General features: G+C 40.6%; 1 protein-coding gene across 3 annotated transcripts; it reads right to left on the reverse strand.

Annotated features, from left to right (window-relative positions):
- Positions 1-394: 394 nt before the first annotated feature.
- ETAA1 (ETAA1, ATR kinase activator) lies at positions 395-9,663 on the reverse strand. Of its 3 annotated transcripts, XM_027878412.1 has the most exons (7): positions 9,447-9,663; positions 7,865-8,002; positions 7,511-7,587; positions 5,840-5,958; positions 3,768-5,496; positions 3,437-3,548; positions 395-1,671 (listed from the first exon to the last, which is right to left on the reverse strand). In XM_027878412.1, exons 1-7 carry the CDS (start codon positions 9,637-9,639, stop codon positions 1,556-1,558), a joined length of 2,484 nt encoding a protein of 827 aa, XP_027734213.1. In that variant the 5' UTR covers positions 9,640-9,663; the 3' UTR covers positions 395-1,555. The 3 variants fall into 3 exon arrangements, with proteins under 3 accessions (XP_027734213.1, XP_027734214.1, XP_027734212.1); XM_027878413.1 differs by lacking the exon at positions 3,437-3,548; XM_027878411.1 differs by having other exon boundaries at positions 3,437-5,496.
- Positions 9,664-13,370: the final 3,707 nt, after the last annotated feature.

Here is a 13,370-nt window from a genome sequence, read left to right on the forward strand (position 1 = left end):
TTCTCATTGCCATTTTCTTGGCTAATAGTGCATCTGGCAAGTTACCTGATAGTTCAGATTCTCCTAGAACATCACGAAGAGAAGCATATCCCTCAGCTACACAGAGCAAACTACATTTTCAGGATAAAATTTTTGCAATAGGCTCCGTTTGGGGTTTACATTTATTTGTCATACAGACAAATAATAAACAGTTGTGTGCTGAACTAGTTCCTCCAGAAAGGATTTTTAAGTTAAATAAATCAAAGGAATCACTTTGTCGCCAGTATAAGTAGAAAACTGGGGCATGGAATAGTTAGGGAAATTACCAAGTGAGGACACTCAAGTAAAGTTCATATGGCATTCCCATTTCACTCCCTTTTACCAGTTTCTGTAGTATAGTACTTTCCAGAACAGATTAGAAAAATGTAAAAAAAAAGTTTAATGATGACTTACAAATATACAATACTTACATTTTTAAGAGTTACAAAAATGGCACATGCTACAGAAACCAAAAGCTTCCTCCAACCTTTGGTACATTTTACAGTTATTTATTTACAAAGAAAAATTACAGTCACTTTTCATAGTGTCACATGTTTACATATAAGCATTTCTCAGTTGAAAAATATCTTGCAGCTTACCCAGAGGCAGTTTTTGCAGTTTGATCTGTACACCCATCTATCACATCAAAAATTCTATCAGTCCCTGTTAAGCTGACATGACATTGCATTTTTATGTTTCAACAGCCTTTAGTCTGAAAATATGTACAACCCATAAGGCTAAACTGATGCAGATTTGTTGAGATCTCACCTGGTGTATTATAATTGCTCATGGTTTGGTAAAATGACACAGGCTACCTTTTTTAATTAGCCTGTGTTTAGAAAAAGGTGTTCCAATTCTGTCAGGGTATTTCCAGCTCTTTATGAAGGGAATTTAAAAAAAATACAACATGTCCTTTGCAGGATGCTTTTACACCTTATGAAACTTTTATATTAAATTTTTCCTTCTCTGTGTACAATTCTTACCTCAGGTAACAGAGACAAACTGAGCTTTCCAAAGCCTGTTCATTTCCATTAGTTTTCCAATTGTTGTCTGTTTCCTAGATTGTACTTTATTTCAACCAAAACTTAAAAATTGTCTTCTACCTGAGAGCAAACTTTATTTTGTATTTTTTAGTCTGTGTGCACTTGGGAGTCTTCTTAAAGATCAGGATACTTGCAGTAACACAGCCAAAACATACAGTCTGTTTTTGACACCTTCATTATGTGTGTATACCAATGCTTTCATGCTCTCATGATTTTCAGACTATGCAATTTCAACATGTAACAGTATGTGAACTCAACATAATCGTCATCTCGATGAAGGTAGTTTGGGACTACACATTTACAATTTATAGTTTTTAATTAGGACTAAATACCACCAGAGTATTAGTTATGGTTCAGGTCCAGACTTTTTCACATTGAGAAACAAACAAAAAAAAATGCCATCAGTGGATGTGAATGGAGTTTAAAAGGTGTCTTCCAGCATTACAGTATTTCCCTCCCACAAACTTACTCCACAGAAAAAATAAACTCCAAATTCAAGCATCTTTAAAGAATGCCTGTGTTCTGGATTTTCTTCGTGCAAGAGCTTCTTGTTTTTTCCTCTCAATCTCTTCTTGAGAGCATTTTCTATTTTTTTGTTCCACCACAGACACTGTAAATAGAAAACACGTATTAGGAGCCTTCAGGTTTGTTCAATATGTATTTTAACTTAGCTATTTTCAGTGTTTGAAGATCTATGGCAGGAGCACACTATTCTGACATTCCGGGCACCAACGTTAAAAATGGCTCATCTATCCTGTCCCCAAGGCAGGAAGGGGGATAAAATGCATGACCTTTGTAGTGCTACTGATTACTACCTCCCAATGAAAACACTGGGACGCAGACATTTGCTTCAAGGAAATTTTACTTGGCTGCCCTTCAAGTGAACCTTATGACATCAGGAGTCAACATAGGAGATGGTGATGGGTTAAGAAAATTAAGGCTATATCAGAGTGAAAAGGGCTCCACAATTTAGTGAGTTAGGCAGAGATATGGGCATGGAGATGGTATAGACACAGGGGTCAGATACAGTACAGGTGTCACACAAATAAAACAAGGAAGGTTGAAAAAAGGTCAAAAGTAGCAATAAAAATTGGCAAAGAAGACAAGAACATGATAGCTGAGCACAGCATTTTATATGTTGTGTTACAGAACTATAAATTCCCATGCTATAAAATCCTGACCTAATCGGAACCAACAGGAACCCTCCCTGCATATATCAATAATTTTACTGTTTTTATACACCAATTTCCAATTAATGTATTTTTAATAAGTGTTCAAACCAGCTAAATAAACCATTAAAAATTAAACATCGTTTTTGAAAGGATTACATAACATCCATCTTTTTGTTACAGCAATGTCCTTTCACTCAAAATTTAAGATGAAGACAGTTGGGTTTTATCTGTAAAGAAAAGCTATGCTATTATTTTCATTCCTTTATTCTCTAGAACATTCCACAGAATAACTGGTTACCTCCCTTCTCCTTTCCCTCTTAACATCCAAAATTGCTATTTTCCATTTATCTGCTTCTTTGCTGGGGAAAAAACACAAATAAAACACTGATTCATTGATAAAACTGGCTGATAGTTTGCAGGAATTAATTGTTTCATTGTTTTTGTAACAATGTTTCCTGAAAACGAGGGTTGACACAGGACACTCTAAAAGGCATGTTTTATCAAAATTAATACTGATTAAAACTTTGCCAAGCTGTGAGATCAAGTGAAAATAGGCCTGACTGGAACCTGAGCAGTTCTACATTTCCCTAGCAAGCAAGCCCAGTGCACGGAATATTCCTGACTGTCGCTTGATGATGAAGAAGCGCCTGATATCCCCTCTGGATGAAAAGGAAATGTCAGTGTTTAGACTGATAAGACAAGAACATTTCACTGGCAGTTTCATCCACAGAACAACAATACAGGCTGAGGTTTGAAAAGTGCAAAGTAATTTGAGGTTCCAAATTCCAGGTGTACAATAATATAAAAAACCTGGCACTTCAAATCACCTGGTGCCTTCTCTCCCTGCCCCACCATTAACTGGGGTTTTACTGTGTATGAAAATAACAATATTTTTAAGTAACAACTTAAGAACACTGCATCGGCCTGCACTTGAGCCTAGTGAATCTGAGTGTCTGCGGAGAGAGGGTGTGAAGCATTTAGAGAAGTGGAATGAAAACGGGCAGGAATTCAAGATACATGTCAGAACAATTTTTATTTTGGAGAAAATAACCTCCAAATTCTTGCTGGAACATTTGCTAACACCTAAACGAATGGATGAAGATTGAAGCCTGTTGTAAGCTGCAACACAGTATGAACCTGACATTCTGACTACAGTAAGGAAACAAATGGTAAGTCTGAGAATGACACGATAAAGACAAATACCTGATGAAGGCTGCGCAAAAGACTCTGAAAAGTGCCTCTTGAAAGGTGATTTCTTGTTGTCAAGTTTGCTGTGCAAAGTCATGTTCACCTGATTCTTGCTTCCTTCCAAACCCTGCAGAGTAATTCCAATGCCAGAATGATTCCCTAGATTTTCACACCCTACCTGAAGACCACCCGTAGAATTGTTAATCTTTCGGAATTTAAACTTTGAAGGCACAAGTGATGTTTTGTTACTAGAAGTGCTATTTGTTATCTTTCCCATATTATACAAGACATCTGGGTTGTTTAATGTTTTGCTGCTAAAAATGTTTACTGCATCAACAGGACTTACTTCAGAAGCAGTGTCTCCTGCTGGCACAGAATTTGACCTGTACCATTTTCCCAGAACAGTCTTTGTAGTATCTTCAGAAGCATCCTGATGACAGTTTTTACTCAGTGTGTATTTGCTCTCTGTAGAAGGACCTGAGATGGTCTTACAGTTTACTGCATGACCTGTTGTGGCCAGCCCACGTACAACCTTCGATGAATTCCTACAGGAATCATTTAGAGAGACAGCTTCCTGTTTTGCATTTGTTTTTTGTGCCAAGAGGCGATCAGGTAGTCCTTGTTTAGATGCTGGGAAGCTCTTACCAGCATTTGATTTGGAATTACCACTGGTTCCTTGTATAGTTTTAGTTCTTTCATTTCCTTGTTTAACATCTTGGCTCTGGGTCTGCTTTTCTATATCATCACACACCTGATACAACAATTCATCATCCTCAAAGTTTGCATCCCAAAGACTATCGGATCCACAAAACATGTCTAATATCTCATCAGAGAATTTTGGTTCGTTCCATTCATCAAATGGCATGGGACATTTCTTTGGTATTTCAACCACTTTAGGTAGATCATTAGCTTTCATATTGGTAGAAACACTGGATGATTGACAGGAAACAGCATGAATGCTATTTCCAGGTTTTTCTGTCCGTTGTCTATGAGAATTAGATCTTGAAGGAAAAAGAGGGTCACTTTTAGGCTGAGGAGTTTCATGTCCATTCTTCACTTCAGATTGCATTGGAACAGGAATACATTTCAAATCACTGATTTGGGCACTTTTCCAAATAGAATTTATTTTATCTGGCTTAACATCACATTTGCCATGCAAGGATGTGGTCTCTGAGTTTTCTGCCTTACATGGCTTTTGTAAAGACAGAGATTTTACAACATTTTGTGTGTTTTTACTAGAATGTTTCAAAGGTGAATACTGCAAACTGTTAGATTTGTTTACACTCCCCAAACAAGTTACCAAATTGCCACTACTTCTCTGCTTTGTTCTGCTTGCATCACTGAAATCATACCCAGGTGGATTTGCAGGAATTGGTGGTGGTTCCTCGGCACTTATCAATTCAGGATTTTGGGTTATTTGCATCACAAAAGAGTCATCTGCCAAAAAATCTGTATCCCAGTCATCAAAGTCATCATTAACTACTTCAGCCAGCTTAGTGGAGGCCACCAATTGCGTCTTCAAAGAAGGAGGATTTTTTTTTGTCATATCAGGTTTTGGTACAGTCTGGTTCACACTCCCCACCGCATCTTTTTGATGTGCCTCTGAATTACCACCTTGCACATCTTCAGTTTCCTCAGGAAGCTGCTCCTCATCCAAGGTACTTTTATTTTTATGAAAACTGTTATTTAAAGAAATATCTGACAGTCCTTGGCTCAGCTGCCCACTACACTTCTGGGTAGAACAGTCAAAAAGAGCATGAAGGGCTATTTCAGACTCAAGGTCTACAGACTTTTGACTGCTGGATCGACAGGGTCCTGCAGCAGGAATGCCAGTGCTGTGTCCAACCGGTTTCAGGGACAGGGCAGTATCTGTTTCAGAACCTTCACCAAAGAGTGGCTTCTGGTTCTTCATGTTTACTTCATCTTTAAAATTATTCAAAGGCTCTGAGGTGCTCTGGATGAAGTTGTGACCAAGCTTCTCCTGTTCCTGAACAGCATCTAGCTCTACTAGGTTTTTATCAAATTCCTTAGCCAATTTCATGAGTTCCTCTTCGGGAATTGTTATCTTAAGATCCCTGGATTTAAAACAAACAAACAAACAAACAAACACAAAACAAAACAAACAAACAAAAACAGAAAAGAAAGTCAGAGCTACTGAGAGACTTTAGCCAAGCTCAATAACGTGACCATGTGAACTTTTCATTCTCTAGTTTAACAACTACAGAGAAAATAACTGAATCCCACAAGGTGCAGTCAACATGCAATTGTTTTGATAGAAATATCCCATTAAGAAGAGATAACAAGACCAAAGCATTCTATATGCTAATGCACAATTACATGGTTCACTATATATAAAAGACCACAAATCTTTTTTCATGAAAGCCCAGCTATGATGGGCAAGAAAAAACTGTAACTCACCTTGTACAACTTAACTTCGTCCTAGATCGCACTTTTACTACTCCAGGTGTATAGGGAATAGCATCCTCACCAATCCATGTTCCTAAAATGGAGCCTTCACTACAGGTTGATTTTTCATCCTGAACAATATGATTTACAATGCTTAGAAATTTGATATCAGATAAAGACTGGACTAGACATACACCTTGCGTGAGTTAAAGTTGCTAAACCAAGTAAACATCTGAAACTTGTTGAAAGCCTCAGACAGAAGCTAAAACAATAAAAGTCAACTGAGATTAAACTTCTATTACATTGCTTTAAAACAGGAACTTCAATTAAATAACTGATTTTTACTTTGGTGCTCAAATCTAATACTCCATTTACACATATTCTGCAATATTCACGTTACAAGCCGTGATCTAGTTTACTTCAGTATATAAAACCAAAGAGCTGCCTGAGAGGCACTGACTTTATCCACTTAAAGCAGCATTAACAGATGAGAGAACTTAAAAGAAATCACATTCTGTATGCTACCAGAAAAAAAATTATGACTTCTTCCATTACAACCCATTTACACAAAAAGCCTTCAAACTGAAGCAAGTGAAGTTTAGAAACTAAACAAAGTTGGTTTAGAACCTCAAAGTTCAGGTTCGATTTTGAATTCTGAAGTATAAGAGATACAACAGTGCAGTGGTAAATTGCCTAGAGCAGCAGAGCAATAGGATGTGGGAAATCACTGCATGCAAGCCAGAAAAATAAATTTGAACTTTACTAACTACTGGGGTACTTTGGGGCAGGTTTTCTTATTCTTCGTAAATTTTTTTTTCCAATTTATTTTTGTTTAAGCAAAAAAGAACATGAGCAACAGATAGCTGCAAACCCTGATATTATTTACTTTTATGGCATGGCTGTAACCATTTACAGGGAAGGCACTGGCATCCCTTACCAATGGTTTCCCACTTCTTAAGTATAATGTCTCACAAATATGCCAAACAGTGAATACAATTTAAATAGGCCTGTCAAATAAGCTGGCATGTTTTGCAAGCCAAATATTATACATCTGTTTTAGGAATTACATGTTCTCTTCTTGCACTTAAAATGCAACAATAAGCAAACACTTTTATTTTCACTTTCTAGGCTGTGGACATCAGGTTCAGGGCAAGAGGGAAAGGGCAGAGATCTTAGGGTGAAAAGGCAAATTAATTTAAAGTAGCAAAGCAAGGTTACTATGTTTATATTATTGTAGACCATCTATCTCATCCCAATCCTATTGTTGTACTTCAGCAGTCAGTCAGGACCATTCAAAATGCTTAAAAACTAATGTCAGGTAAATCCAGTATGTGAAAAACTCTTACCTCTGAACAGATGAGTGACTAAGGATAAATACACAATAGTATTCCTAAAACCAAGGGCAATAACTTGCACTCTGACAGTAAACCTTTCTAAAATGGAGCTGCTGCAAGTCCACTGTCTTAATGCATCTTTTTCTACAGTATCTGTCACTCATAGAGCAACCAGTCAATGCTACACTTACCATTTTAATTCAAACCAGTTTTATGAACATGTTACTAATTTTCTACACACCCAACTCTTACCCTGAAACTACTGTAACTAAAACTGAGGCTAAGGCTGAAGCACTGTTCTGTTTGGTTACTGGATGTGCAGAGAGTAGGTTTAGAAAGTAACAATTACCTGAGGAGCAATACGATTAACGATTTCCGAAATTTCTACTGCGCACCCACTGGTGGACTGTTTGGTTTTTCCACTGCCTATGAAAACAAATAAACAAACAAACAAACAAACTTCTCAAAAATTGCAAACCATTTACAAAGTGCAGTACATCTCAATTCAAATCTGTGTGCTAAAATCAGAGCTCGATCCAGCTCTATATTGAAGAATTTATGGGTTTTTAATAAAAATAAAACCAAACAGCTTAGCCATTATACGAGAAAGGGGTCTTTCTCCAAGAAACCTTTGATAACTTTTAGTATACACTCACACTTCATGCCTCAAACAGGTATCCTGAAGCCTGGATTTTGATCTTACCTAGTCTGTGTGAAATTGGTGAATGGGAATCCCAAAAGATTTCTTGCTGTGTATCAGTGTCATTAACAGGAGAACTGAAAGTAGGTATTCGGGATTTCCTACTCAAGGACCTCTTTGGAGTTTTATGTAAACATGACTCTGTGTAAACAGAAAGAGGATACTTATTAAAAAACAGCAAATAAAAGGCCCAAATCACTTAGAACATACAAGGCATAAGAGGATCCTTTAGGAAATTCAATAAAGTTTAAACTCATCAGCATTATTTACTCACAACAGGAATATTGTTCACAACTAGACACTTAATGCAGAATAGGACTCTTAGACTTGCCAGTTACATCATCACAGATATAACATGATCCTGACAGCTACACACTCAGCATCTGATGGGAACTGTCAATCCTCCTACTTGAGAGAATACTGACTTCAGCTTACATTAAAAGAAAAACTATGTATACCAATATGAGAAAATATATTCTATTCTTGCTTGCTTTGGATCTTTCACCCAGATTGATTTGAGCTACAACTTTATTGGGCCTCCAAACTGATCTGTGTCATAACCTGCCTTCGTCTATCCTTCCTCCCCTGGGCCTTTCCAGCTAGAACTGTTGGAAGCAGCAATATACCTATTCAAAACCTGCTTGCAGCTGCCTCTGATCAGTAAGTGAACTGAATACACTATGTGAAGCTCAGCTGGTCACCCCTGCCCTTCAGAAATGATGTTGCAGATGTGAAAGCCTACAGAAATAATTTAAAAGATGTGATTACTACACAAGAAGCGTCTCAGGAGATGTTTTGCACAGCGTGGCCAGGTTTTATCCTCTCCTAGAGTAGATCAATGTCCTCAGTTACTTCTCAGTGTCTCAGTGCCACGGAAATGACAGAATCATAGAATGGAACAGGCTGGAAGGGACCACAGTAGGTCAGCTGGTCCAACCTCTCTGCTCAAGCAGGGCCATCCCAGAACACATCGCACAGGATTGCATCCAGATGGTTCTGGAGTATCTCCAGTGCAGGACACTCCACAACCTCTCTGGGCAACCTGTTCAGTGCTCTATCATCCGCACAGCAAAGAAGTTTGTCTTCATGTTCAGGTGGTACTTCCTGTGCATCAGTTTCTGTCTGTCGCCTCTTGTCCTATTGCTTGTGACCACCAAGCAGGGACTGGACGATTCTCTTAACACCTCCGCTTCAGATATCTATACACTTTAATAAGGTCCCTTCTCAGTGGTCTCAAGGCTGAACAGGTCCAACTCCCTTATGAGAGAGATGTTCCAGAGCTTTGATCAACTTGGTGCCCCTTCTGCTGGACTTGCTCCAGGAGCTACATGTCTCCCTTGTCCTGAGGAGCCCAGAACTTGACACAGCTCTCCAGATGTGCCTCACCAGGGCTGAGTAGAGGCGCGGGACGATCCCCCTCGACCTGCTGACAGCGCTCGTCCCAGTGCCCCCCAGGGCACCACGGGCCTTCTAGGCCCCCGGGGCGCACCGCCCTTGACAGGAACAGCCCCTTCCCAGGGCACACGGGCTGGGGACGAACGGGAGTTTCACACCACGCCGGCCCCTCCTCGCGGCTCGGCCGTACCTGCAGCGCGGGGCGCGCACGCCGCCTCCGCCGCGGGCAGGCCTCGGCCCGCACCGCCTTCCGCCGCCGCCTCCTCCTCCTCATCCTCCTCCTCCGCCCGCCGCCGGCCGAGCTGCTCCTCGCCGCCGCCGCTGCGCCTCCTCAGGGCGGCGGCGGGCCTGAGGCAGAGCCCCCTGCGCCGGCTACCGGGCATGGCACTCGCTGCTGCGCCGCCGCGTCCCTCCCGCCACCGCCGGCACCGCCGCCATTTTCCCGGGCAGCCCCGCCGCCGCCGCTGATTGGCCGCGGCCTCTCCGCCTCGAGCCCCCATTGGCCCCGTGAGGCGGAGGGGCGGGGCCGCAGTTCTCCTCCGCGTCCGCCGTCCCGCCCCTCTTGCCCTCCCGGAGAGGACTGCGGGTCCCTCCCGGCCGGGGACTGGGGCGCATCGTTCACTCCTGTAGTGCAGGGAAATAAAAGCTCGGTCCGCAGCGGTATCAGGGATAGGGTGTGTCCTACGCTGGGCCTCGGCTGTCGGCTTGACCCGAGGTGCCCCGAGTTTTGCCGTTGGCAAATTTTGCCATTTTGCCTCTAGCAGGTTCACGGAGGGCGCCCGGTTGGGTGGCAAGTGTGGATCTGCCGGAGGACAAGAAGGCTCTGCAGAGAGGTCTGGGCCTAACGGATGGATGGGCTGAATGTGGGCTGAATGTCGTGAGGTCCAACAAGGCCAAGTGCCAGGCCCTACACTTTGGCCCACAACATCCACCTGCAGTGTTACAAGCTCGGGGAAGGGTGGCTGGAAAGTGGCCCGGAGGGAAAGGACCTAGGGGTGATGATTGACAGCTGTTGAACATGATCCAGCGTGTGCCCAGGAGGCCAAAAAGGCCAATAGGCATCCTGGCCTATATCAGAAATAAAGTGGCCAGTGGGACCAGGGAAGTGATTGTTCCCCTGTACTCAGCACTGGGGAGGCTACGCCTCAAGTACTGTGTCCAATTCTGGGCTCCTCCGTCGAGGGAGAAGGTGCTGGAATGAGTCCAGGGAAAGGCAATGAAGCTGGTGAAGGGTCTATGAAACGATTGTTGTGAAGAACAGCTGAGGGTGTTTAATCTAGAGAAGAGAAAGCTCAGGTGGTGATCTTATCACTTACTACAACTACCTGAGGGGACGTTGTAGCCAGGTGGGGATCTGCCTCTCTTCTTTAGCTCACCAGGGGAGGTTTAGGTTGGACATTAGGAAGAATTTCTTCACAGAGTTATTAAACATTAGAACAGGCTGTCCACGAAGGAGGTGGAATCACCATCCCTGGAGGTGTTTAAGGAAAGACTAGATGTGGCACTCAGTGCCATGGTCTCATTGACACAGTGGTGTTTGGTCACAGGTTGGACTTGATGATCTCAGCGGTTTTTTCCAACCTAATTGATTCAGTGATTCTGTGAAACCTAGGCATGCATAAGCTGTTTCAGCCCAGTAAGGGACTGGGGCTGGCAAAGAGAGGCTTACAGAAGCCAGCTTTGGTAGGTAAGAAATTAACATGAGGTTCCTGAGGACCTGTGGTATTACATCATTATTTCAAACAATATAAATGTAAACACATGTACATATTACTTCGTGAGTTGGATATTTCCTCCCTGAGCAGCTTAACATAAATGTACAAACATATCTACCAAGAATATAGGGTCAAGGGGTGAACTACTTGTATACTGGTCACCTACCTGGTTTTTATTTAATCAGTTCGGAACACTTTGGGACCACACTTCATTTGTAAGATGTGAGCAGTGGATTTCAGTCAAGCATCAGGAGTAAGAAGTTTTGAAGTCACTAGAGGGTGATTCCCTGAACCATGACACCTTTTCTTTTCACCTGAGGCCTCAGGTGACCAATATGTTTTTTGACTTCTCCATTCTCATGAGTGTAATTAAAGTCAGTAGAAGATGTTTTAACGAGGAAAATAAGTTAAGTACTATGCATTAAACCAAGAAATTGTATTATATACATGGTTAAATTATCACAGTTAAACACAGGAAGTTGTGACATTTGAATAATCAATTTGTGTCATACCTATCAAGTATAAATTGGAGACAAGACTGGAAAAAATGGGTCAAGAATTAGAATCCAAACTCCATCACAGACATCTGAATATGGCTACTACCTTGTAATCTTACCAACATGGGTAGATCTGTGCATCAGCACCAAGTGTGGTGAAGGTGTGCGTGACATTTTTGACTGCAACACAGTAATTAAAAATTATAATGCATCACCCAGCTACAGAAGTGGCTTACCTGGACCCCGTGCCATAGGCATGATATCAGTTACTTGCTCCTTGTTTCCAGCTGAAATGGATTCTGAGAAGAAACTTTTTACATCAGTGGTAGATACATCTTGAGGGAAAGAGAAACACTGAAATCAACACAGTTACTGGAAAGTGCTACTAAAATCTTGACTTCTCTTACTACCTCCCAGTGACCTCTTGATAGCTGGGTACTGTAAAGTCTTCTGCTTTTACACTCCACTATCTTAACAAGCATAGTCTGAAACACTGTCATCAATAATTAAAATTAAGTGACATCTGTCAGTCACTGAGTACTATGAATTTTTCTTCCTTTCTCCAAGCTCATTGTTCACTAAACTCATTCATAAAATGTGAATATTTGCCATAGGTCTTTCACACATTTGTGAGGTTTTACTCATGTAGTAAAAAAGTAAAACTTTGGGGGTTTTGGTTGTTTGTTTTGTTTTGTTTGTTTGTTTGTGTGTTTTTTGGTTTTTTTTTGTTTTTTTTTTTTTTTTTTTTTTTTTTTTTTTTTTTTTTTTTTTTTTTTTTTTTTTTTTTTTTTTTTTTTTTTTGGGGGGGGGGGGAGTATATTTCATGTATATCTTGTTCTGCATGAGAAATCTTGTTGCATCAGTTTAGGCCTATGTAAGGTTGTGCTACCAAAGGTTAGAAAAAAAAAAAATCTGCATATGTAGAAAGGATGAACTGGTTTATGATGAGGGGAAAAAATTATCCCACTTTCCTAATGAATAAAAGTGTGTGTATCTTTGCATCTTAAGAACTCAACTCTGAGCCAATGCTGTTTATTAAATTAGGAAACACAGTGGTAGAAGCCTGTGATGTTGGAGGGTTTCTCTGTGGAGCTGTAGCCTCAAGCAGGAGGGAGTTTGCATTCCCTTGTCATGGCACAAGCAGCTGGATCAATGGCTAATTGTGGTGAGGCTGTGTTCCAGGGACTTGCAGCAAACTCCTTGTGCTGCGAGTTGTGAGTCCTACTTTCAAATCAAGAGGGATAAATAATAGAGGAGATCGAATAAATAATAAAGTTAGTTCAGTTTTTAATAGCAATATAAACTGCCCAAGAAATTTTCACAGTGTTTTATGAGACAAGGATCTAAAATGAAATGAAATAAATGTGCAAGATCTGAGAAGTTTCCAAAGAATTTCCCATTGGTGTAACGAGAGCACTGAAAATAAGAGGGGAAAAAAGGCTCCTTTTAAAAGTTCTTTGAACACAGTGAGCATTTTTATCTTGGAAAGAGTATGTCTCATTAGTGAGTTTTTTCAAAATATCTAATGTATCACATCAAGGTAGCTAACAAAGGGAGGTGACTGTATGCTATAGTTCATCTTTCATTCTTGTTAGAGCTGTGAAAAAGGAAAATCAATAACAGTGATTTCAATGAAAATATCAAGATTTGCAAGAGGATGGAAGTTATTATAAATATTGAAATTAATTTGACAAATACTGCATTTTTCCAGTATGTTTTAAAATGCTCTGTGATATTTTCAAAGTGAACTGTCTTGGGCTTTTTTGTTCCCAAACTAAAATTTCATTTCAAAATTGATTTCTTTTTAACCACTGAAAAAGAAGGAAGCCAAACACACACACACACACACAAAATTTGCCTCCAAGAAAACATGTGTGTATGCATTTTGATCACCTAAGACCA

This window comes from Empidonax traillii, unplaced genomic scaffold, assembly GCF_003031625.1.
Source record: "Empidonax traillii isolate 1590-97213 ecotype Southwest subspecies unplaced genomic scaffold, ASM303162v1 scaffold41:size1892772, whole genome shotgun sequence".
Lineage (NCBI taxonomy): Eukaryota > Metazoa > Chordata > Aves > Passeriformes > Tyrannidae > Empidonax > Empidonax traillii.